This window comes from Mirounga leonina, unplaced genomic scaffold (genome assembly GCF_011800145.1).
Source record: "Mirounga leonina isolate KUSES-001 unplaced genomic scaffold, KU_Mleo_1.0 Mir_91, whole genome shotgun sequence".
NCBI lineage: Eukaryota > Metazoa > Chordata > Mammalia > Carnivora > Phocidae > Mirounga > Mirounga leonina.
Window position 1 is genome coordinate 48,609,602 of NW_023270839.1, and position 25,803 is coordinate 48,635,404.

Below are 25,803 nucleotides of genomic sequence, written 5' to 3' on the forward strand. Positions count from 1 at the left end.
AGAAAACTAATATCCAATCACAACAACTTATTTACACAGCCATCTTTGAAACAGGTGGCAGGAGGTGGTTTTACAATTCACAAGAAATATGACCAGAGGACATGCTATTCAGTGATTAATAATATTGGCTCCTCAGTTAAAAATAGAAGGGGCACTCCTCTGAAATACATCCTTCAAGCTATCATTCAACAATATCAAGTTGTGCTTGGTGATAAGTTTGCCTGGTATGTTCTGTGACTCGCGCATCTGTCTCCCAAGAGTGTCCTTTTGTGGAAGTAGTCTCTCCAGACATGCTTATTTCTGAGCAGGGCCCAGCCAAGTCTCTACTGATACTAGCTAGCATGCACAACTCCTGAAATGATACAGTTGGCTTGCTAAGAGCACAGACTAGTGCATTCTCCTTGGGAAGATCATGTAGCATCTAGGCAGCTGACAACATGCTCCTTGGCAAGAGGAATACAATGTTCCTGTTGCAGCATTGACCCAAATTCAGAAAAGAGCTTATTGATGTAGGCATGCTTAAATCTGCAGCCAGCAGGATCATTATTGGGGGGGGGTTGTCTTCCTTCTCCGATTTTACAGAGTCAGCTTGAGCAGCTCTGTAAAAGCCCAACACTGAGGCTAGTTCCACTGATGTGCTGAATTTGTGTAATCAGGCTCCACTTAACCACAACTTCTGCCCAGATCTGTTCCCAGAATTAATCAACCCAAAGGAACCAACTGCAAGTCAGACAAGATCCGACCGGCATGCCTCCAAAATTTTGCCACAGGACGCTAGCTAGTATTGTGGGAGTAAAATAGTGAACTCTTTTTGTCCGATAAAAGAAATCCTAGAAAGGTGGAAAGCATTGAGAGCAGCAGATTGAGGCCACGGGAAATGGGACACATTTCCTGAACACAGAGCAGAAATGAATTGGTTAGTTTTAGACACTATCTTCCACTGCCACAGCTGCCAAAGAGCCCTAGTTTACAAATCTAAATGGATCTGGCCTGCTCAAAGCTCTTCCATGACATAAAATCTAAAACCTCTGCAGAATACCCAGGCCCACCTCTCTCTCCAGCCTCCTCCTGGGCAGCTCCCCAACCCTCATTTAAGCCTGAGGCATGCTGAACCTGCTTCAGGTCCCAGAGTGAGTCTGACCCCGCTCCAGAGGGGGCGACTGCATACCCTCCTGCCTCTGTGAGAAACTCCTGCTCTCCTCCTCTGCAGAGCCCTTTCTGTCCTGCTCTGGGCCTCAGTCTAGCTCCAACCTCCTCTACGGAGCCTCCCTCTCTGCTTTCCTGCCCAGGGTTCTCTGCATCTTTCAGCCCGAAAGCAATCTTCTCACCACCATGCCGGTGGGTTTCTTTCCTCAACTGGACTGTTAATCCTCAAGGGCAGGGTCTGAGTCCTATCTATCCCCATAACCCCCTCTACATCACTGGGGCCTAGCACAAGGCTTATCTTCTGAAAGGCGCACTGTTTGTCGAAGTTGTGAATGAACTCCATTTGCATTTTATCTCTGGCATTGTCTAAACCAAAGAAACTCACACTTCTCAGAAGAGGGAACATATTCAAATACCAAGAACTGCAGTTCCTGGTAAGACCTTTTAGAAAATGACGTTACTAACAGCAGCGACTGGAAACTCAGCAGAATGCTTAAGTGCTAAAAACAGTGAAATGGGCCAAGACTTGAACAGCCATGGTTTAGGTAGCGGGGGGGGGGGGGGGGGGGGGGGGAGGGGGGGGTCACAACCATCTAAAGTTTAAGAACCACAAACAACTTCTTTCGTAAGAATTACATATATTTACATTGTGGATATCTGGGATATACTTTTCACAGGAATTACTGCTCAAATCCAAAGACCACCCAATCTGGGAACATCTCTCAATGGTGTGAGCAAGCATTTCAGATAGGAGATAAGCTGTATCCAACTGGAGTGGCTTGGGAAAGGCCACTCTGAAACGAAATAACCTGTTGTCGTCACTGTCTTCCTCCCCAGACTTCTTTTTGGGATGAAGCACCATCCTGTGACTCCCCAAGGAGCCACCCTGTTCAGTTCTCCATGAGGCTCCCAGGGGGGTCCAGGCTATAGGGAGGGCTCTTCAGCTTGGGGGTAGACAGGTGTTCCAACTCATAGCGTCCATCCTCAGACGCCTTGTGTGTGACATTCTCCTTCATGCCTTCCTGGCTCCTCTTGTGCTCAATAATCTGCTGGAGCTGATACCCAGCATATTCTGGCTTGGTGGTCAGAGGGCCGGCTGGCACGGCTAAGCCAAGAACATCAGACACCATGTAGGGGCGCAGCCAGCCCACCAGAGGAGTGCTTCCAGGGCTATAGTGGGTCTCCTTGTGGTAGAAGAGAAGTCCATCTACCTATAAAAGGGGAAACCAGGGACCAAAATGACTTCTGGAGCCCCATGTTCCAGGAGAGTCTATGCACACCGGGGCCGCTCTAGGGTGCGAACTCCCTTTCCTGGATCACTGCCAGGGGAAAAAGAATCCTTGTTTCTCACACATGCAATTTCTCTAAATGAAGAAATGGCCTAGAAAACTAAATTTTAGAAAATAAAAACATAAATAGCACTTCTTGTTTGCAGGGTGCTTGCTACCCACTACTTTATCCTCTTACCCACCGCTGAGGGTGTTTAAGAAAAGGGGCTAGGGCTAGTTCTGAGGTCCTCCCTAAAAACACAGTATGGGGGAGCCTGGGTGGCAGAGTCGGTTGAGTGTCTGACTCTTGGTTTCAGCTCAGGTCGTGATCTCAGAGTCGTGAGATCGAGCCCCACATTGGGCTCCATGCTCAGCACAATGTCTGCTTGAGATTCTCTCTTCCTCTACCTCTGCCCCTTCTGCTCGGGCTCTCTCTCTCAAATAAATAAATCTTAAAAAAAAAAAAAAAAAATAGGGGCACCTGGGTGACTCAGTTGGTTAAGCGTCTATCTTTGGCTCAGGTCATGATCCTAGGGTCCTGGGATCAAGCCCCGCACTGGGCTCCCTACTTGGTGGGGATTCTGCTTCTCCCTCTCCCTCTGCCTCTTCCTTGGCGTGTGCTCTCTTTCTTTCTCTTGCTCACTCTCTCTCTCAAGTAAATAAATAAAAATCTTTTTAAAATAAAAAAAATAAAAAAAATAAAAACACAGTATGAAGCAGAAATTCAACTTGAACCCAGGTTTTCTGTCCCCAGATCCCATGCACTTTCCACCACTCAGACGTCTTTGTAATAGGGAATGTGCTCCACACAGGGAACAAAGCAGGGGAATTGGACAGGCCCCTCCAAGACGCTGGACTGCTGAGCACAGGGGAAACAGACTGTCAGGAAGCCCTGTTCCCCATGCCATTGTTGGCTGCCTAACCTCCCCCTAAATTATCTGCAAGCTATGTTCTGGAAAACTCAGTTTTTCTCAACGGGAAGACCTCCTACGGTCCCACATTTTCTTTTCCATGATTCAGTGACTCATCTCTAAAAAGCATTTATTGTCACTGGGGCATAAGGATTATAAATAAAGATGGTGTTTTTACCACCTTCTTAATTGACTCCCAGAAATGAAGGCAACTCGGCCTTTGCCATTTCCTCATTTGGGAAGCTATGATCCTTTTAGCGAAATTATATCGAGTTCAAGCAAATACTTGTGGGTGACTAGGCAGAATTTTAAAGGATGTGAGGGGCAAAGGAAAGTTCGTGTGCTGAGCCTGGAGAGGGTAACTGCAGGTTCTGAGGATGACAAAAGACTGCCCAGGACTGAGGAACTTCTAGGGACATGAGACTTTCAGTGCTAAACTGGGACAGTTTTGGACAAACCAGGGCAGGTTGGTCACCCTGCTCCTGTGCCACTGCTCAGCAAGCGGCACCACCCCCAGGAACCATCTACTCTTGGGAGGGAGGATAAGGAGTTCGTGCCCCCTTGGTCTGTCAGTCACAGGAGCCCCCAACTTTACCACTGGCTACGGCAGTCAAATAAGGGGCCTGGCTATTAGGCTCGCAGCAGAAAACAGGCACCCAAGAAGGACCTGAGGATGGAAGCCTTGGTCCTCCCTGTGCCCCTGCCTCTCCATCTGTACAATGAGGGGTGTAGATGAGCTGTTCTTGCAGGGCCCTTCCAGCCCTGGCATTCTGACTTCTCTAGCAGGGTGGGGCTGAGGCTCTGAAGGGCAGTGGCACATCCTTTCCCAGGAATCAGCTTTCAGCCCTTCTCTGATGCTCTGACACAGCAAAGTCAGAGGATATCCTAAGACTCTGTATAGCCAAGCGTCCCTGCATCCTGCAATCGGGTCAGAGCAATAAAGACAATGGTTGTTACCTCAAAAGGGAAATCCATAGACAGCACCTTACACAGGCTCTCAGGAGTACAAGGGAAATTCTTTAGCCCCACAAATTTAAACTAAAATATAAATTAGAGCAAAGAATTAGTGCATGTTACAAATAATATTGGTTCCAGCAAGTGAAAAACTGTATCAAAGAAGAAAAGTTCAGTCTCATCCTTCCCTACCCTCCTCAACCCTATGAATTACTGGATTGGTAGTCCTCAACCTTGCTTTATCCACAAGAATCACCAGGGGAACTCTTAAAAATCACTGAAGCCCAGGCCCCACCCCGAGATTCTGACTGAATTGGCCTGGGTCCCAGGCATTTTTTTTTTAAAGCTATCCAGTTGATTTTGACACACAACCAGGACTGAGAACCACTGTCCTGTGCTAGGTTTAGGGACTGTATGTTATTCTCGAAGCCATATGACAGTGTGAAAGAAGGACTAGTGCAGCCCCTTTCACATCAGCAAGAATTTTTAGACTGAACAGTGTAACAAAGTGATTAGGACTAAAATTCTAAAGTCAGATTGCTTGGGTTTGACTCCCAACTCTGCCAATCATTTCATCTGTATATGCCTCTGCTGTCCCATCTATAAAATAGGATAATAAAAGTATCTCCCTCATAGGGTTGTTGCATGGGTTCAGTGAGATAATACATGCAGAGCACTCAGAACATTTCAGACCCAGCTGCTCCCACGTTCCCTTCCTCAATACATGTTCTTCCAGGACTTTCCTGGTAACATCACTGGATACTGACCCCATTTACTGTCCTGTAATTGGTTATCCGAATGCCTTTAAAAGTGTTGTAAGCAATCCAAGCAAATGCCAATCTATGGGGCTTTGCTAATAAAATGCCCTGAACACAGCTGTCACATATCTCATCGCTGAGTGGGTAGCAAAGACACATGGGCTGTCATCCTGGGCTGTGGGACCTTGGGGAAGGCAGTCCCCTCTCTGAGCTTACATCTCCATCTGTAAAATGAGGCAGCTGACTAGATGAGGTCACTCTCAGCTCAGATACAAGAACAGAAGTTCTCAAAGTGTGGTCCGTGGACTAGCAGTACGGGCAACACTGGGGAACTTCTTAGAAATGCAAATCCTCAGGGGCGCCTGGGTGGCTCAGTTGTTAAGCGCCTGCCTCAGCTCAGGTCATGATCCCAGGGTCCTGGGATCGAGTCCCGCATCGGGCTCCCTGCTCTGCGTGGAGCCTGCTTCTCCCTCTCCCACTCTCCCCCTCTCCCACTCTCTCTGCTTGTGTTCCCTCTCTCGCTGTCAAATAAATAAAATCTTTAAAAAAAAAGAAATGCAAATCCTCAGGCTCACCCTGACCTACTGAATCAGAAACTTGGGCGAGGAGGCCCAGGCATCTATGTTTACCAAGCTTCCAGATACTGCTGACGCATGCTTCAGTTTGAGAACCACTGTACGAGAGCTATTAGCATTTTATATTAACCACTATTTATTGAGTGACTACCGTAAGTATCATGTTAGGAGAACTGGCACATTTGTATCACTTGGTTCTTAGAACAACCCTGTAAAGTAGGTGTTATTAACCCTACAACAGAGATGAAGAAACTAAGGCCAAATGAGGTTATTAACTTTAGCTAGTAATTGTTAAAGCCAAAACTAGTTCAGATCTGGATGACTGTTAAGTCCACATCCTTCTCATTGTGCCACGCTGCCTCAACAACAAGATAATTTTGTTCATAATGATTATATTTAGATAATAGAACAAACCAAACCAATCCCCCTAAAGAATCCTACAGTCCTAACACCAGGCCTTACAGGATTAAGCTTGGATTTCTCTCCCAGTCCTTGTTCTTCTGGTAACTTTGAATGCATCCAGTAGAATCGGAAATCAGTCTGCCACAGAGAAGGGAAACAGAAAGATGAAATGCTGCTCATTTCAAACAATAATATGAACAAAAACACCCCATTCTAAATAGCCACCTAATTTATAGAGACCTAAGCTCCTCTATCATTACCCTCATTGTCCCTTCAAACACTGCCATAAGGTCAGTAAAATGTTTATAAAATCTTTGCAGATTTTTTCTTAAAACCCAATTAAGATTTTTTTTAAATTTTTTAAAGATTTATTTATTTATTTATTTATTTGAGAGAGAGAGACAGACAGACAGAGAGAGTACATGAGAGGGGGGAGGGTCAGAGGGAGAAGCAGACTCCCCGCCGAGCAGGGAGCCCGATGCGGGACACGATCCAGGGACTCCAGGATCATGACCTGAGCCGAAGGCAGTTGCTCAACCAACTGAGCCACCCAGGCGCCCCCCCCCCAATTAAGATTTTTAATAGCAGTCCAGTCAACATATATTCTTGGTACTTACCATTAAAATAAAACAACCTTTGGGCGCCTGGGTGGCTCAGTTGGTTAAGTGACTGCCTTCAGCTCAGGTCATGATCCCAGGGTCCTGGGATCGAGTCCCGCATCGGGCTCCCTGCTCTGCGGGGAGCCTGCTTCTCCCTCTCCCACTCCCCCTTCTTGTGTTCCCTCTCTCGCTGTGTCTTTCTCTGTCAAATAAATAAATAAAATTAAAAAAATAAAAAAATAAAAAATAAATAAAACAACCTTTGTTTTATTTTAATTCTGAGGATAAGAAACTACTATATAGTTGTAACTTCTCATAAACTACTTTATTCCCTGAATTACGGATATGTACACTTCTGTAGCTATTAAGTGCCTTGTTTCTTGTACATTATTTTGCTTTTAAAAATAAAAAAAATGTCAGGGGAAGCCTGCTTCTCCCTCTTCCACTCCTCCTGCTTGTGTTCCCTCTCTCGCTGTGTCTCTCTCTGTCAAATAAATAAATAAAATCTTTAAAAAATAAATAAATAAAAATAAAGTCTATTTTTTTTTTTTAAAGATTTTATTTATTTATTTGAGAGAATGAGATAGAGCGAGAGCATGAGAGGGGGGAGGGTCAGAGGGAGAAGCAGACTCCCTGCTGAGCAGGGAGCCCGATGCGGGACTCGATCCCAGGACTCCAGGATCATGACCTGAGCCGAAGGCAGTCGCTTAACCAACTGAGCCACCCAGGTGCCCCAAGTCTATTCTATATATTATAGAAACACAGGTAATTTTATTTATTTATTTTTAAAGATTTTATTTATTTATTTGAGAGAGAGAGAGAGAGAAACAGCATGAGAGGGGAGAAGGTCAGAGGGAGAAGCAGACTCCTCGCTGAGCAGGGAGCCCGACGTGAGGCTCCATCCCAGGACTCCAGGATCATGACCTGAGCTGAAGGCAGACGCTTAACCCACTGAACCACCCAGGCGCCCGAAATACAGGTAATTTTAGTATCCAAATTTACAAGTTGTGAATACATGTTATAAAACATCCTTCAGCAGAATTAAAGAAAAATATGTCCTAGATTGAATTTATGAGATCTGAGTTTTAGGTGTGGCTCTGCACTGGAGCAAGGTACTTACCACCTGTGGCTCTCAGCTTCCATACCTATATGATGAGGAAGGACAACAGTACTCACCTTATAGAGTTGTTTTAAGGGCTTCAATGAGATAGTGCTCAGAAAGTGCTTGGCAATGCAAGTCTTAGCTATATTGTTAGAACGAGGCGTGTATTCGAATTCTGCAGCACCACCACCTTACATAATGCTTTGGAAAATCACGCTTCGGCTAATGGCTACAGAAAGCAGTAGCCTATAGTGACAACCAGTGATTCTCACACTTGGGCCTATATGAGGATCGCCTGGAGGCTTGTTAAAACATGAGTTGACCCCAGAGTTTCTGATTCAGTAGGTCTGGAAATTTGCATTTCTAACCACATTGAGAACTGTGATAAGCTAATTGAAAGGGAGGACAAAAAATCACCACTAGAAAACTGAGACAGTGATGCGGGAGTGTGGGGAACACAAGTGGAATCTGAGGGGCTGACCCAGCCTCACTCCAATGACTGCCACCGTCACTCATAGGAATCACCGATCTCAGAAAAACCTTGGGGGAAGGTGAAACTTGAGGGGAGAATATTGGGGCGCCTCCTCACTTGGAAAATCTCCTTCCAGAGCTGGCCCCTCAGAGATTCGCGCCATTGTGTCATACGAAGGAGGCCCTGCTGTTTTCAGGGTCAGGATGTGGTTGGTGAGGCAGCAGAGCTGGCTGGAGACTCTCGGTGGGACTTAACTCCACCTTCTCTTCCTTGTGCTGCCTGCACAAGGTGGCATCCCTGTTGCCCACAATCTCCCCTGCCAGCAATCCTCCCCAACTCTGGAGAGGCAGGGGGGTGGCGGCAGCTTCTACAAAGTCCCAGCCTACCCCTCTGCTCTGTTTCACTCTTTCCTCCCCTCAAGAATTGCTGTACTTCCCTTAGTTCCTCCTACTTCTTTTTTTTTAAATGAAGCTAATTTAAACACACTCAAAGATGCAAGGAACATTAGATAATGTTCTTGATATACCACATCCTGTGCACACCAAGAAGCTGGTCACGTATCAAACCCACATGCTGAGCCACATTCCCAGGAGGAGAGGAGAAAACAGGAGAAGACATGAGGAGAGCATTAATCCTTACCTGGCAGTCATAAAAAGGGTGTCCCCGCCAGCACATCACATCCAGAACATAGTAGGTCTGGTTCACCTCGCTGTAAATGCAGTCCAGAATGGTGTAGTCTGGGGATACAGAAGAGAAAGTCAGTACAGGGTACCCCTTCCAATCAGAGTTCATTAGGGAGAAAGTTCTTCATGGCCCTTTGTTGCTCCTGGTGCGCTTAAGGGTGATGTGAGTAGGACAGCATGAGAGAGATCAAGGCAACCCTTAAGCCAGGTGGGAATTCTAAACTTTTTTTTTTTTTTAAAGATTTTATTTACTTATTTGAGAGAGAGAATGAGAGAGAGAGCACATGAGAGGGGGGAGGGTCAGAGGGAGAAGCAGACTCCCCAGCGAGCAGGGAGCCGGATGCGGGACTCGATCCGGGGACTCCAGGATCATGACCTGAGCCGAAGGCAGTCGCTCAACCAACTGAGCCACCCAGGCGCCCGGGAATTCTAAACTTTTAGATAAACTGTGACATTTACTCACCTTAGAAAAGCTCCAGTCCAAAAGCAAGTAATCCATTTTAATTTACATGCACTTTTTTTTTTTAAGATTTTATTTATTTATTTGACAGGGAGAGACACAGCGAGAGAGGGAACACAAGCAGGGGGAGTGGGAGAGGGAGAAGCAGGCTTCCCGCAGAGTGGGGAGCCCGACACGGGGCTCGATCCCAGGACCCTGAGATCATGACCTGAGCCGAAGGCAGATGCCTAACGACTGAGCCACCCAGGTGCCCCTTACATGCACTTTTGAGTTCCTATCATAGGTGGTGTGCTCTGTGTGGAATATTAACCATAAGTAGTCCCTGCCTTTAAGGAAGTGACAATCCAGTTAAGGAGATAAGATGATCATAGAGAAAAGAACCAAGAGCTGAACTGTACAACACAAACTAAGAGCAACAGGAATTCCAGAAGAGGGAGATTGGCATAGCAGGAAATGCTTCACAGAAGAGATGGTACGTGAACATAGTCTTCTGGGATCAGAGGATTAAAACAACAGAGCAGAGAGGAGGTGGAACAGCATTTCAGGCCAGAATACTGATGTGGCGTGAGCAAAGGCCTACAGTTAGAACGAACTGGGCACATGTAGGCAACAAGCAGGCAAGCGAGCTGAATAGAGCTAGGAGTGGGTATAAGGAGTAGGGGAAAGACATGAGGATGGGTGAGCCAAAGTTCACGTGTAAAGCGCTCTAAAAGTCTAGGCTCAGTACCAAGCACACAAGGAACCACCAAGGGAGCCTGAGCAGGCAGGGAAGAGAACAGGGTTCAGGCCCAGCTCTGCCACTTCAATGAATGGCTGTTGGCAAGTGATTTAACCTCCATGATCTTAGTCTCCTCAGCTAAGCCTAGGTTGGAAGGAGAGGCTAAGGTTAGAACAACGATAAAGGAGAAAAGGCAATTTGGCAGGAAGCCCCAGCAACAGCTCACTGTACTTTACACTCGGCATTCTGAGGAATCTACCCCCCCAACACTGCACATGTCACCTTGTAATGGATGTCCACGGGGAAGGTGTGTCGACTTTAATTCAGGGATTTGTTGCCCAGCAGGCCTCACAGGGCTGCATCTATTCTGCAACTGAGGAGGCCTGACCTTGAAGAAGATGGCCTGAATCCAGTGGACAGGACTTGCTTGACCTTGAAGGAGATGGCCCGAATCCAGATGTACAGTTTCAAAGGTATGCTTTCAAAGTGAGTCTTTAAAGCAAGTAACCAAGGACCTTCCACTGTCTTTTACTAATTACAAAACTTAATAAATAGGGGCACCTGGCAGGCTCAGTTGGTAGAGCATGTGACTCCTTTTTTTTTTTTTTTTTAAGATTTTATTTATTTATTTGAGACAGAGAGAATGAGATACAGAGAGCATGAGAGGGAGGAGGGCCAGAGGGAGAAGCAGACTCCCCGCCGAGCAGGGAGCCCGATGCGGGACTTGATCCTGGGACTCCAGGATCATGACCTGAGCCGAAGGCAGTCGCCTAACCAACTGAGCCACCCAGGCGCCCGAGCATGTGACTCTTGATCTTGGGATGGTGAGTTTGAACCCCTGTTGGGTGTAAAGATTATGTAAAAATATATATATATTTCTAGGGCGCCTGGGTGGCTCAGTCGTTAAGCGTCTGCCTTCGGCTCAGGTCATGATCCCAGGGTCCTGGGATTGAGCCCCGCATCGGGCTCTCTGCTCGGCCGGGAGCCTGCTTCTCCCTCTCCCACTCCCCCTGCTTGTGTTCCCTCTCTAGCTGTCTCTCTCTCTCTCTGTCAAATAAATAAAATAAAATCTTAAAAAAATATATATATATATATATATATATTTCTAAACAAACAAACAAACTTAATAAATAGACAATTTTATGTAGGTACCTTTTGCTGTTGTTGAGTTTTGCCTGTTGCCTCCTGGCAGAAGGGAAGAAAACCTGTTGACACAGTAACCACTCTTGGTGTAGGCGCTGGTAGAACCCTGTGTGGAAAGTTAGCATTCCCATTAGGCATCAAGGTCTCCTTAACCTCTTGCTTCCACAATCTGCAGAGGTGTCATCAGCCCAAAGATGGCTCTCAACAAATCCCTCCTGAAGGAAAGCATTTCAACCCCCACGCCAGGCAAGCTGCTGCAGCAGATATGGAACGCAAAGTGTGGGCAACCATTCCAGGCACCCTCCCTCCTCAGGAGCTTTGTACTATCACTTTGCTATCACTCAATAAACCTCGCTTTGCTGCCCACTACTCTGTCTGGTCTACCTCTTCATTTTTCGAAGTGATGTGACCAAGAACCATGGGCACCGATGGAGAAAAAAAATCCTGAAACATTTATGGGGGCTCGTCCGGGATCTCCACCATCGTTAAGGACAACTACCAATAAAGGTCATCAAACTCCAAATGGTGGTTCAGATGGAGCCTCACATGGTTGTCAAACTAGACAGCCACAGGGGACCTCTTGATAGATCAGGATGAGATGCCCCTGACCAGCAGAAGGTAGCTATGAACAGTCGTCATCCTTCTTCCCTAACAGCAGTTAGGATTACCTCTTCAGGGGGGCAATGATGAAGGATAGTTGGAGGGCAGACAGGTAGGGACAAGGGGCCCCTGCCCTAAGAGAAACTACCCTTGAAAGGATCTTACATCAGCCTGGAAGGAGCCCTCCACCCTTTCCCATGTGATAGGTAGATGACAAAAACCTGATTGGATGACAGGTGCAGGGAGGGTTCATCAGATGAAAACAGCCCGCTAACAAGCCCATAAAACCCCCTAGACTTAGAAACTCCCTGGTGGCAACCCCCTCAGGGCCCCTTCCTCCTTGGGAGCTTTTACTATCACTTTGCTATCGCTCAATAAACCTCGCTTTGCTGCCCACCAAAAAAAAAGGAACACGAAGTGCAAAGAATTCCTCCTGCTATAGACCAGCATGCTGGGATAGGGAGGAGGAAGCGACTCACCCTGGAGGCCACAATCAGGGCTCTTTTTCCAACAGGGCACACGACCACAATCCATTCCTGCCCCAGATCTGAAGGGACGTCAATTAACCACTCAGACAGCATCAACTGGGAACACAAAAAAAATGGCATTAAAAATCAACAGGGGTGGGGGGTGCCCAGCTTGATCAGTTGGTAGAGCGCGCAACTCTTGATCTCTCAGGGTTGTGAATTCAAGCCCCACTTGGGTGGAGAGATTACTTAGAAAAATGAAATATTAAAAAACGACCAAAAGGGGTGTGCTGCTGCAATGTTTACAGTGACAAAGAATTCACAGCCTATATATATACACACACATATATATAATGAAAATACATATAAGGCTGATGGTAGACCTCTGCCCCACTTGCTCTTAGTTGACTTGTCTCAGCTGACGGGATGGAGGCCACTCACGGTGAGCTTCAAGTTCTCTCCTCGTCTTCATTTCCTGCATCCATAGTACATTCTTACCACCTCGCCTCCTGTATCTGGGTGACGGGACCTCCTTCCTCCTCTTACTTTGTCCATTCACCTGCTGTTCTCATAACTATTACATTCCAGGGGCTATACCTCAGAGATGAATAAGGTCCCTGACGTTGAGATGCTCTTAATCTAGATCATCATTTCCCAAACTGGTGACCCCAAATACTGTACAAAGGATGTTAGGAAATCTGCCTCAAGAAAGGGGGGATGAAGAATGAAATCTTGTGGGGCGCCTGGGTGGCTCAGTTGGTTAAGCGACTGCCTTTGGCTCAGGTCATGATCCTGGAGTCCCCGGATCGAGTCCCGTGTGGGGCTTCCTGCTCAGCAGGGAGTCTGCTTCTCCTTCTGCCCCTCTCATGCTCTCTCTCTCTCATGCTCTCTCTCTCTCATTCTCTCTCTCTCAAATAAATAAAATCTTTTTTTTTTTTTAAGATTTTATTTATTTATTTGAGACAGAGAGAATGAGAGAGAGCATGAGAGGGAGGAGGGTCAGAGGGAGAAGCAGACTCCCTGCCGAGCAGGGAGCCCGATGCGGGACTCGATCCCGGGACTCCAGGATCATGACCTGAGCCGAAGGCAGTCGCTTAACCAACTGAGCCACCCAGGCGACCCAAATAAATAAAATCTTAAAAAAAAAAAGAATGAAATCTTGCCATTTGCAATGACGTGGATGGAACTAGAGTGTATTATGCTAAGTGAAATAAATCAGTTAGAGAAAGACAAATACCATATGATCTCACTCCTATGTGGAATTTAAGAAAGAAAACAGATGAACATATGGGAAGGGGGAAAATAAAAAAAGGAGAGAGGGAAATAAGCCATAAGTGACTCTTAATGATAGATAACAAACTGAGGGGTGATGGAGGGAGGTGGGTGGGGGATGGGCTAGATGGCTGATGGGTATTAAGGAGGGCACTTGTGATGAGCACTGGGTGCTGTATGGAAGTGACGAATCACTGAATTCTACTCCAGAAACCAATATTGCACTGCATGGTAACTACAAAATTTAAACTAAAAAAAAGGGGGGGGGGGTGGTTGTTGGTGGTGGTGAAATGAATTTTGCAAAGAATAACTCTTCCACTCTTGGCTCACAATTCCTCGCATTACACAGAGACTGGCCTATCAACAAATAGTCCCCATGGAATCTTTCATCTCTCCTTCCCTTAGCCCACAAAATGCTCACGCCCTAATCTTCAAAAACAAAACAAAAATGAAAACCTTTTATCACTCTGCATTTCTGTTAAAGTATTCCACTTTGTCCTTCTTAAAACGACTTCCTATTTCTAGATGCTGCCCTCTGCCCACTCTGACACCTTCAGTCCAGACTTGCTACCCCGTAGCCCGGTCAGAGGCTGTCAGGGACCCGCTCCCTGCCATGTGTCTCTCTTCCCTCTCCTCCCCCTTATCCCCCTTGCTCCACTGCTCATGTCACCGCCTCCTCATCCTCCTTGACACATGTTCCCTGTGAGCACGTGCCACCCATGTGAGCCAGTGCTATTCTTTTTTTTCCTCCAAACGCTCCTCCACACACTCCCCCAAAACATGTAGAGAATCTTCAGGAGGCTGTTTTAGGTTCCCCTTTTCTTTTCTCTCAGAGGCTGTCTGCTCAGGGCTAGGTCGCATCTACTTCTGCAGCTTCACCTGCCGCTTCTGAGAGGACACCCCCAATTCTCCTTCTGTTTCTTTTCTGTCCTTTCTTTTTTTCTTAAGTAAGTTCTACACCCAACACAGGGCACAAACTCACAACCCCGAGATCAAGAGTCACACACTCCACTGACTGAACCAGCCAGGTGCCCCAATTCTCCTGCCTTTTCATCTCCAGACTGCTTTCCTTTTCTCCAGACCTATATTTCCAGCCATCCACGTGGTATCTCCTTCTCTGCTTGCTCTCTCTGTACCTTAGACTCAGGGTCCCCAAAACAGGATTCATGGTCTTTGGTCGCCCAAGTAGCTTCCATCCCTGAAACCCCCCTACTTCCCCTTCTGCACCCTGTAGCCCTGTTACCAAATCTTAAACCAAGCATTATCAACACATCCTTAAAGAAATTTTAGTGTTACAACACCAAAAGCACAAGTGACAACACAAAGGATAGATAAATAAGACTACATCAAAATTTAAAACTTTAGTGCTGCCTGTAATACCATCAAGAAAGTAAAAAGACAACCCACAGAATGGGAGAAAATATTGCAAATTATGTATCTGATAAGAGATTGTTGTGTTGTGGTTTTTTTAGATTTTATTTATTTATTTGACAGGGAGAGAGAGAGAGAGAGAGCACAAGCAGGGGGAGTGACAGGCAGAGGGAGAGGGAGAAGCAGGCTCCCCACTGAGCAGGGAGCCCGATGGGGGCTTGATCCGAGGCCCTTGGGATCATGACCTTAGCTGAAGGCAGATGCTTAACTGACTGAGCCACCCCGGTGCCCCCTGATAAGAGACTTGTATCTAGAATATATAAAGAACTCTTACCACTTAATAATAAAAGACAACCCAATTAAATGGGCATAGAGGGGTGTCTGAGTGGCTTAGTCAGTTAAGCAACCAACTCTTGATTTTGGCTCAGGTCATGATCAGGGTCGTGAGATTGAGCCCTTGTCAGGCTCTGTGCTGGGCGTGGAGCCTGCTTGAGATTCTCTCTCTCCCTCTTCCTCTGCCCCTCCTCTTTCTCTCTTTCTTTCTTTCTCTCTGTCTCTCTCTCTCCCCCCTCCAAAAGAAAAAAATGGGCATAGACATTTCTCCAAAGAAGATATACAAATGGTTAATAAGCACATAAAAAGATGCTTGATATCATCAGTCCTTAAAGAAATGCAAATCAAAACCATGAGACACCACTTCATACCCTCTAGGATGGCTATACTCAAAAGGATGGACAATAAAAAGCATTGGCAAAGATGTGGAGACACTGGAGCCCTCATACACTGCTGGTGGGAATGTAAAATGCTCTAGTCACTTTGGAAAACAGTCTGGTAGCCCCTCAAAACATCAAACATAGAATGATCATAGGCCCTAGTAATTCCATTCCCAGGTATATACCAAAGAGAAATAAAAATATATCCACACAAAAACTTGTTCGTGACTATCCACAGCAGCATTATTATTCACAACAGCCAGAAAGTGGGAGCAACTCAAATGCCACCACCTGATGGGTAGACCAGCCAAATGCAGGGTATCAGGACAACAGAACATTGTCTGGGAATAAAAAGAAATGAAGTTCTAACGCACACTCCAACACAGATGAACTTAAAAAACCTTATGCTGAGTGAAAGAAACAAGACACAAAGAGCACATTTCATATGATTCTACTTACAGCACATGTCCCGAAGAGGCGAACCCAGAGAGACAGAAAGTAGATTACTGACTGTTAAGGGCTGGGGGAAAGAAAGAATGGGAGTTGACTGCTGATGGGTATGAGGGTCCTTTTGGGGGTGATGAAAATATTCTGGAATTAGAGAGTGGTAATGGCTGCACAGCCCTGTGACTATACTAAAAAACACTGAATTGTACCCTGTAAATGTGTGAATTGTATGGTATGTGAATTTATCTCAACACGGCTGTTTAAAAAAATAGTAGCTAATATTTGTGGGGCATCTATTACGGGCTCTGTGCTAGGTATTTAGGGTACACTATCTGCTTCAATCCTTCTAACAATCCTGTGAAATAGTACTGTAACTATCCCCATTCTACAGATAAGAAACCAGAGACTTAGAGCCATGAAATAACCTGCTCAAGGTCAACAAAGAGCCGGACTTTGACGTCAGGTCAACGTGACTTCAGAGCTTAAACACTTAACCACTTCTCACACTGCCTCTTCTATCCGGTCCACTGTTAAATTCTGTCCATTCATCCTGGCGACACTTCTCACACTCATTTCCTTCGCACCCTCACTGTCCTCAGCACCGGCAGCAGAGTGCTTTAGCAAAGCTAAGCTCCCTACTCCAGCCTCTCTCTTCCAGGTCCTTCTATACACGGACGTGCATGCCATACAAAGTCCCAGTTCTGTCCCTGGCTCAAAAATTCTCGATGGTTCCCCACAATCTAAAACACAGTCTACACTCCCGCAGATGTTTCTGCTGTATTCCTCCTCCCCGCCCTATGTTGCTCCAACCTCACTGGCCTGCACACTGCTCTCAGCACACCATAGGGCTCTTGCTCAGCCTCTTCCTGCTGCCTGGAAGGCCCTGGAATGCTCTGCACCTCTGCCTGTCAATGTCCTACCTCCTCTTGGGGCACCTGGGTGGCTCAGTGGGTTAAGTGGCTGCCTTTGGCTCAGGTCATGATTCCGGGGTCCTGGGGTGAGCCCTGCCCGAATCGGGCTTCCTTGCTCAGTGGGGAGTCTGCTTCTCCCTCTGCCCCTCCCCCTGCTCAAGCACATACTCTCTCCCTCTCGCAAATAAATAAATAAAATCTCTAAAAAAGAAACAAGCTGCCTCCTCTTTCATTAACCTTTTCCTGATTTCACAATCCTACTTCCTTCCTCGCTATTAGCTAATCTCACTTTCTTACAGCAAAAACCATCATCTCCAACTATTCCAGGAGTACAAGGGCCATTTCTGACCCTTGTCCATCTTCCCACACATAGCCTAGCTTACTACAGAGCAGGGTTTTCAAGAATGCTTGCTGAACAGAACTGAACTGCACTTTGTCATAGAAGATGTTATCTGTGCTGTATTGGGGGCACAGAAAGAAGATGGGAGTGTGTATACCCAGAAACCATTTTTTTTTTAAGATTTTATTTATTTATTTGGCAGAGAGAGAGAGAACAAGCAGGGGGAGTGGAAGGCAGAGGGAGAGGGAGAAGCAGGCTCCCTGCTGAGCAGAGAACCTGATGCAGGGCTTGATCCCAGGACTCTGGGATCATGACGTGAGCTGAAGGCAGACGCTTAACCGACTGAGCCACCCAGGCACCCCCAGAAACCATATCCTAAGGTGGGACAGGATTCTGAGGTGACAAGACACTTGGGTTATAGAGAGAATATAATAGCCAGTTAGAGCCCTGGCCCCACTTGGACCCATACCCTGCCTCTGGAATACCTGGGCTGCCTGAAGCACTGGCAGTCTTCATGCCTGCTTCCCCTATAGCTCCACAAACCACACTGGTTTCTTCCTGCAACCAATAGGCCACTTAGTCAAGTTTGTTATAGTCGTCTATTGTTTCATGGCCTCAACTGCATGTAGGCCAATGGGCTGGCCTGGAGTGGCTGGCTAGGCGCCCCATATTCAAGGGCAGCTGTCCTTCCCACCTTCCATCATCTGAATGTGAAGATCCAAGGCTGACATGTTAGTCTACTGCTCAGGAAAGACTACCAACCTAGGAGGTAGGGTGGGGGCAGTGCTAGCCTGGGCAGGCCCAACCTAGAGTTGCTCTACAATGACCACTAAGAAATGACAAGTGCAGGGACTCTCTTAGTGTAGCAATAGTTCAGGGGCTTTCTGCAGAAGGCTGGTGACCTTTGGTTATAGTATGGGGTAAAGGTTCTCAAACCCAGCACCCACAGCCTCCCTCAGTGACCCCGCCTTCAGTACATGACACCGTAAGCCATTTCTTCTCTAAGTCCATACACTTTATGCATGTAAAGCAGTTTCTGTGAAGTCCCCCATTCCTTCCTCCTGTCTCCTTCTCTCTTTACGGCAACACTTACTTCAGTGGGGTTGGACCTGGGCCTCACCTTCCCTGGACTACTCACTTGATTAGCATAGCGTTTTGGTAACTTCTTGCCAGTGTCAACGTCCATCTCTTCATCATCTTTCTTATCTTCCTCTTCCTCGCTCTCCATTCCTGTCCAGTCATCTTCAGCCAGTCTTCTGGCATGATTCACGTAATCCAGCCGCTTGCTGGAAAAAAGAAGGCACAAGGATAGGCCTTTATGTCTCCTAGGAAGACCCCCTACAATGTGACAAGTTTACTTTAACTCAGATGCTTCAAGTTCAGGAGTACCCTAGGGATTCTAGTGGAAGAGATGGTAGAATTTCCTATGTAAGGCTAACATAGTGATGGCCCCCTCACTGGTCCTAGGTAGGAAGCTTCCTCTGAACACACTCAGCCTTCCTCAGTTTCCTAAAAAAAGGCAGATTAACATATTGAAAGGAATCTTCAAGGTTCACTAGCTGGAAAGGCTGACCCCGCTCCCGCCACCCCATTCCAGATTCGCATCTCTACCCCCTCTTAGAGCTGACACTTTCCTGCCTGGCAGGCATCTCATCCAAAGGCCCCCAGTGATTGAAGAGAGGAATCACTGAGATGTGGGGAGGAGTTTAAAACAAGGACCACTTCTGGGACTCTCCAATTTATACAGTTTCCTTTCTTTATTTTTAAAAATATTTAATTAATTAATTTATTTGACAGAGAGAGAGAGAGCACAAGCAGGGGGAGCAGGAGATGGAGAGAGAAGCAGGCTCTCTGCTGAGCAGGGAACCTGATGCGGGGCTTGATCCCAGGACCCTGGGATCATGACCTGAGCAGAAGGCAGACACTTAACTGACTGAGCCACCCAGGCACCCCTCTTTCTTTATTTTTTTAAAGATGTATTTATTTATCTGAGAGAGAGAGAGAGAGAGAGCATGTGTGGGCATGTGGGGTGGGAGGGGCAGAGGAAGAGAGAATCTCAAGTAGACCCCCCACTGAACGTGGAGCCCAACCATTAGATAATGACCGGAGCCGAAATCAAGAGTGGGATGCTTAACTGCCTGAGTCACCCAGGTGCCCCTAATTTATAAGGCTTTCTGAGGAGCAGCCAGGCCTTCTTCCATTTCTTTTTTCTTTCTTTCTTTCTTTCTTTTTTTTAAGATTTTCTTTATTTGGGGCACCTGGGTGGCTCAGTCGGTTAAGCGTCTGCCCTCAGCTCAGGTCATGATCTCAGGGTCCTGGTATCGAGCCCCAAGTTGGGCTCTCTCCTCAGCAGGGAGTCTGCTTCTCCCTCTCCCTCTGTGCTCTCCCTCTCTCTCAAATAAATAAATAAAATCTTTGAAAAAAAATGTTATTTATTTGAGAGAGAGAGAGAAAGCTGGAACAAGTGGGGGGGGGCCCAGGCGCCCTTCAGTTTAATATATCTTTTTACTTATTTCCCTTTATTTTTACCCTCCTCAAAAAAAAAAAAAACAAACTACATATTCTAGAAAGCTTGGGCAATTGATTAAAAAAGAATAAGAACTGGGGTGCTTGGGTGGCTCAGTTTGTTGAGCGTCTGACTCTTGGTTTTGGCTCAGGTTGTGGTCTCGAGGTCGTTGGATTGAGTGCTCAATGTGGAGTCTGGTTTGAGATTCTCTCTCTTCCTCTCCCTCCCACTCCATCCTCCCCAAGCTCATGCTCTCTCTCATAAATAAGTAAAATCTTAAAAAAATAAAAAAGAAAGAATAAGAACTGTTTAGAATCTGATTGTGATTTGTAGATACCATGTAACTGCCTGCACTTGGTTTCCTCAATGCTAAGGCAAGATCCACCACTGAGGCAATGAGACCAGCTCAGTGGTTTCCTCTCAAACATACACACGAGCTCATGCACATTCCCATGATGGTGCACACCACAGAGAGCACGTGCGAGCACAGTGGTCTTTTATTTCAAGAATGAAGAAGAGCTGGTGTACTTGTACATGTGCACAGGGTGCATACCCATGGTTCTTTCCCATGTACTGTTTGTATTCACAAGAGAAGAAACTACCCAGATGCCCATCAGTAGGGGATTGGTTAGATTACATTATGAAATACCCATTCAATACAATACCTGGCACCATAATAAAGGAATGAGATGGTACTGATATAGAATCTCTCCAAAATCTGCTGTTAAATAAAATGTGCATAACAGTGTTTGTACACTAATTGTTTAAAAAAATGGTATACATACGTACAACCACACACTTGCTCATGTCTGCACAGAATATCTTTGGAAAGATACAAAAGAAACTAATAATATGGGAGAGGAACTGAACAGCCAGAGGACAGAATTGAGAGGGAGACTTTATTTCCTTTAAAAAAAATTTTTTTTTTTTTTAGTATGGCTGACATACAATGTTACATTAGTTTCAGGTGTACATACACTGATGCAACTTCTCTATGTTATCCTGTGCTCACCACAAGTGTAGCTACTACAACACTATTAAATATCACTGACTGTATTCCCCACACTGCGCCTTTTATTCCCGTGACTCATTCATTCCGTAACTGGAGGCCTGCATCTCCCACTCCCCTTCGCACATTTTGCCCATTCTCCTACCCCCGCCCCTCTGGCAACCACCAATTTGTTCTCTGTATTTATGGTCTGATTCTACTTTTTGTTTGTTTATTTATTTGTTTTATTATTCAGAGTCGACATATGAGTGAAATCATGGTATTTCTTTTTTAGTCTGACTTATTTCACTTAGCATCATACTGGGATGGAGACTTTCACCATATATTCTTACAAATTTTGAATTTTGAATGTGAATACATACAATTAATGTGTTACCTATTCCAAAATAACTTTTAAACAACAGAGGTGGGGTTGTGGAGCGGGGGAGGTGATCTGAGAATGTAATCTGCAAGCAACCCAGAGGCCACAGGGAACCATTTCTGCTAAACACATCCAATGATGGAGCACTGGGCAGAATGCAGACCGTAGAGAAACTGTGTAGCTGTTAATAGTTCCTTCGAATCCTCAATTCCTGTGACCAAGAAGAGGCCCATGTTGTACTCAGGGTAAACGGACAGGCCCTGCCTTCAGAGCAGCCCAGCCTCAAACACTCCTATCCTGCCCTCTCCCCATGCTTGCTCATCTTGGCATTGAGAATTCAGTGTATGGAAGACATTTCCTCAGATTCCCTGTGGAATTATTTGTATTGAGCTCTCAAGGGCTCCACAGAAACATTTGGGCTGAAGGCAGACAGGAAGACCACACCAATGCCAGGATTCAGAGTGCAGAAGCCACACAGGGAATGTGGGGAGTGGAAGACTGGGCGTGGCTTTCACAAGTCCCTAAATCGCAAAGCTCAGTACTGCTGCCAGGAAAAAAAGAAAAACTTAACCAAATAACAGCTTTTGCTTTCAAACTTCAGTCTCTCCCTACGTTTCCATCTTTTCCTAAGCTTTCGGTGTAAAGGATGTCTACCTCTGCCAGGATTTACCCCTCCCAATCTCATGGGCAAGATGTACCTATAAAGGGTCTACTTGAAGAGACAGACCTAGTGGGGCGCTTGGGTGGCTCAGCTGGTTAAGCGACTGCCTTCGGCTCAGGTCATGATCCTGGAGTCCCTGGATCGAGTCCCTGGATCGAGTCCCTGGATCGAGTCCCGCATCGAGTCCCGCATCGAGTCCCGCATCGAGTCCCGCATCGAGTCCCGCCCGCATCGAGTCCCGCCCGCATCGAGTCCCGCCCGCATCGAGTCCCGCCCGCATCGAGTCCCGCATCGGGCTCCCTGCTCGGCAGGGGGTCTGCTTCTCCCTCTGACCCTCCCCCCTCTCATGTGCTCTCTCTCTCTCATTCTCTCTCTCAAATAAATAGATAAAATCTTAAAAAAAAAAAAAAAAAGAGAGAGACAGACCTAGAGCCTCCTGATTGGTTCACAGCTCCCAGCCTGAAGAAAGAGGCCAAAGAGTTAAAGCATCCCTTACGATTTCTGCAGTTCCAATAATCGGCGGCGCCGCTCACTCTGCTCCAAGGAACTGTGCTTGGACTTGTACTGGGACAGGCGGGGGTGTGGGGCAGCTGTGCTGTTCAGATCTTGAGACACAGAAAAGCTACTAGCCAGGGCTTGACTCAGCTCTTCCATCTTCCCTACAAAGGAAAACATAAGAAAACAGTTCATTGATTTCATATCACTTCCTGTGTACAGGCAGTTATGATGTAACATGATGGCTACATTCCTAACAAAAACTCACTTAATCCAAAATCACAACTGTTTCTATGGGGAAAAAGGAAGTTAAAGGTAAATGAGTTATATATGAGCAACAGCATTATTTCCTGCAGATATTTTAATAATGATCATCTTAAGAGCTCTCAGTGAACAGATATAAATGTACACATCGTACACTAAGCAAGTTCACCCTGTGACTGAATCTAGCTTTTGCTCTGTCATTCATTACCAGCAGCCCTGTCACTAATTCCTTCTTTCCATCATTAACATCTACTGATGTGATCAAGCGCCTGATTTTTTCCTGAGTAGTTCTAAATAGCCATTACTCAATAATATAACTTATTTTTAATGCATACATTTTATTTTATTTATTTAATTGTTTTTAAAGATTTTATTTATTTATTTGTTAGAGAGGAAGAGAGAGAGAGCGAGTACAAGCAGAGGGAGAGGCAAGCAGAGGGAGAAGCAGGCTCCCCACCAACCAAGGAGCCCGTTGCGGGACTCGATCCCAGGACCCTGGGATCATGACCTGAGCCAAAGGCAGACACCTAACTGACTGAGCCACCCAGGCATCCCTTATTTTTTTATTATTTTTTTTAAGATTTTATTTATTTATTTGTTAGAGAAGGAGAGAGAGTACAAGCTGAGGGAGGGGCAGGCAGAGGGAGAAACAGGCTCCTTATTTTATTTTTTAAAAGATTTTATGAAAAAAAATAAATAAATAAAAGATTTTATGTATGAGCGCCTGGGTGGCTCAGTCATTGGGTGTCTGCCTTCGGCTCGGGTCACAATCTCGGGGTTCTGGGATCAAGCTCTGCATCGGGCTCCCTGCTCCATGGGGGCTGCTTCTCCCTCTCCCACTCCCCCTGCTTGTGTTCCCTCTCTCGCTGTGTCTCTCTGTCAAATAAATAAATAAAATCTTTAAAAAATAAATAAAAGATTTTATGTATTTGACACACAGAGAGAGAGAACACAAGTATGGGGAGTGGCAGGCAGAGAGAGAGGGAGAGCGAGAAGCAGGCTTCCTGCTGAGCAGGGAACCTAATATGGGGCTCGATCCCAGGACCCTGGGATCATGACCTGAGCTGAAGGCAGGCGCTCAACTGAGCCACCCAGGTGCCTGTATTTTATTTTTTAAAGCTCTGTACCTAATGTGGGGCTTGAACTCACAACCCTGAGATCAAGAGTCACATGCTCCACCAACTGAGCCAGTCAGGCAACCCTCTAATACAACTTTCTGTTGCAAATTTTATCCAATTGTTGTTTGACTCTCTAAGAAAAGCCAACTTACAGTAAGAAAATTTAGCTGGTCCTGGAGCCCCAGAGCAAGACAAGGGGAGCCCAAAACCCAAACCTGGCAGTTGCTTTCTCATTTTATAGTTTGTTTTATTTGTTTGGGGTGGACAAAAGGAAGGTTACAGGGCTATCCATGCAGGACTAACTTGGAAAAGAGCTAGAATGTAGAAGGCTGCCTACCAGTTAACACCAAGGAGTGTGAAAGACTGACCTGTGGTACATTTGGGAGATGGAGTAGATTGGAGACAGAGTACCCAGGTGTGCCCTAACGAATGAGAATGGAGAGAAAAAGGTGAATTCACACTTCACTCATTCTCCTGTGAATGAAGGTACGAAGTGGCATAGGAGCTTAGCTAAGGGTTAAAGGTGTGCCTCAGAGTGTAAGAAACAGGAACATATGGGAGAAATCCAACTGGCAAAGCCAGGCTGGCCTAACCCTTCAGGTCTAGAATAAACCAGAGGGCACCACCAAGGCTTAAACTCCACCCCAGGCCTGGTCCCCCTGCTTTAAGCACCAAAACCAACAGGTTCATTCCAGAGCCTCCATAGTTAAAAACAATTCTATGGGCCTCTCCTTGGCAATGAGTTACTTTCCATTGCACGTTTGAAGTCGGATTTTTTCCCTAATTTGCAGCACTTTTTTTTTAATTTGAAAGGAATTTAAATAAAATTGTGGTTAAAACCCATGACATAAAATTTACCATCTTAGCCATTTTTAAGTTACAGTTCAGTAGTTGCTGTGCAACCAATTTCCAGAACTCTTCTCATCTTGCAAAACTGAACCTCTATACCCATTAAAATGAAAGGAACTTTTTTTTCTTTTAAAGATTTTATTTATTTATTTGACAGAGAGATAGCGAGAGAAGGAACACAAGCAGGGGGAGTGGGAGAGGGAGAAGCAGGCTTTCCACCGAGCAGGGAGCCCAAGGCGGGGCTCGATCCCAGGACCCTGGGATCATGACCTGAGCCGAAGGCAGACGCTTAAAGACTGAGCCACCCAGGCGCCCCAAAAGGAACTTTTTTTTTTTAACTTAAGATTGACATATTATCGGTATGGATTTGAGGCGAATCTTAACATATTTGTAACGCAACCAGGGTGGCCATTTGTGATTGAGGCTGGGTGATGAGTACTTGGGATCCATAATGGTATGCTATTTCCCGTGTTTTACTGACTTTTGTATACGTCTAAACACTTCCATAATACACTCTTTTAAAAAATTAATTATGTCTTTGGCTTACCAAAGTAATGCCCCAAATAAAATACACTTATTAGGTCGTATCACGCTTTATCTCGGTGTGGCCTCCGTTCTGCCAAGAATCACAAAATCAATAAACACGCCTTGGATACTGGGACGGCCCTCTGTACCTTTACGGCTGTTCTTGGCTGGCTCCTGAGCTTTCAGTCAATTCCTCGGATGGTCCTGCTTCCAAGGGTTCGGACCTTATCCTGGGTGGTCTCGTCCAGACCCACGCGCGTCCCCTGCCGCCTCTGCCACCGCCTCCTCCCCCTCCCACCCCTCAGTCCGGGATCGAGGCCTCCTCTGCGGCTTCCGCCGGGCTTCAGCCTCCTGGCCTCTACCTGCTCCACTCGGTCTTCCTCCCCGCCACAGCGCCGCATTACCTTTCTCTAGGGACGAGGTCCCGTAGGCCACTCATGATTCGCCCCCCCCCCCCAAAACTACCTGAGGGGTCCTGGCCCGATAGTCTGGATCCGAAAAGCCGGCTGGATCAGTGCTAGCCGGCCAGAGGGAGTCACAGCCCGGCGCCGAAGAGCAATTCGGGAGCCAGCAGGGCCCAGGCTCGAACCCAGGACTCACAGGCGGAGATGACAGTTCCAGGAGCCGCGGCCGCCGCTGCCGGGGGCCGACCAATCAGTGGCCCAGGGGGAGCCGGGCCCGCCCCCTCGGCCGCAGCCGCACC

The 25,803-nt window shown here is 46.4% G+C and overlaps 1 protein-coding gene across 5 annotated transcripts; it reads right to left on the minus strand.

Annotated features, from left to right (window-relative positions):
• Positions 1-1,772: 1,772 nt before the first annotated feature.
• SNUPN (snurportin 1) lies at positions 1,773-25,803 on the minus strand. Of its 5 annotated transcripts, none has more exons than XM_034993837.1 (9): positions 25,566-25,803; positions 22,346-22,508; positions 18,451-18,598; positions 12,271-12,375; positions 11,201-11,297; positions 8,827-8,924; positions 6,075-6,152; positions 4,283-4,363; positions 1,774-2,357 (listed from the first exon to the last, which is right to left on the minus strand). In XM_034993837.1, exons 2-9 carry the CDS (start codon positions 22,501-22,503, stop codon positions 2,037-2,039), a joined length of 1,086 nt encoding a protein of 361 aa, XP_034849728.1. In that variant the 5' UTR covers positions 22,504-22,508; positions 25,566-25,803; the 3' UTR covers positions 1,774-2,036. The 5 variants fall into 5 exon arrangements, with proteins under 5 accessions (XP_034849731.1, XP_034849732.1, XP_034849728.1 ...); XM_034993838.1 differs by lacking the exon at positions 25,566-25,803 and adding an exon at positions 25,250-25,370; XM_034993839.1 differs by lacking the exon at positions 25,566-25,803 and adding an exon at positions 25,123-25,216.

What these genes read in the sequence shown, in the direction of transcription:
- SNUPN (XM_034993837.1), bottom strand. Translation starts at nt 22,503, where the DNA reads ATGGAAGAGCTGAGTCAAGCCCTGGCTAGTAGCTTTTCTGTGTCTCAA. An exon ending in TTATTGGAACTGCAGAAATC is followed by an intron (nt 18,599 to 22,345) that starts GTAAGGGATGCT and finishes TCTTTTTTCCAG; the next exon opens with CAAGCGGCTGGATTACGTGA. An exon ending in CTATGGATTTCCCTTTTGAG is followed by an intron (nt 2,358 to 4,282) that starts GTAACAACCATT and finishes CCCCTTTTATAG; the next exon opens with GTAGATGGACTTCTCTTCTA.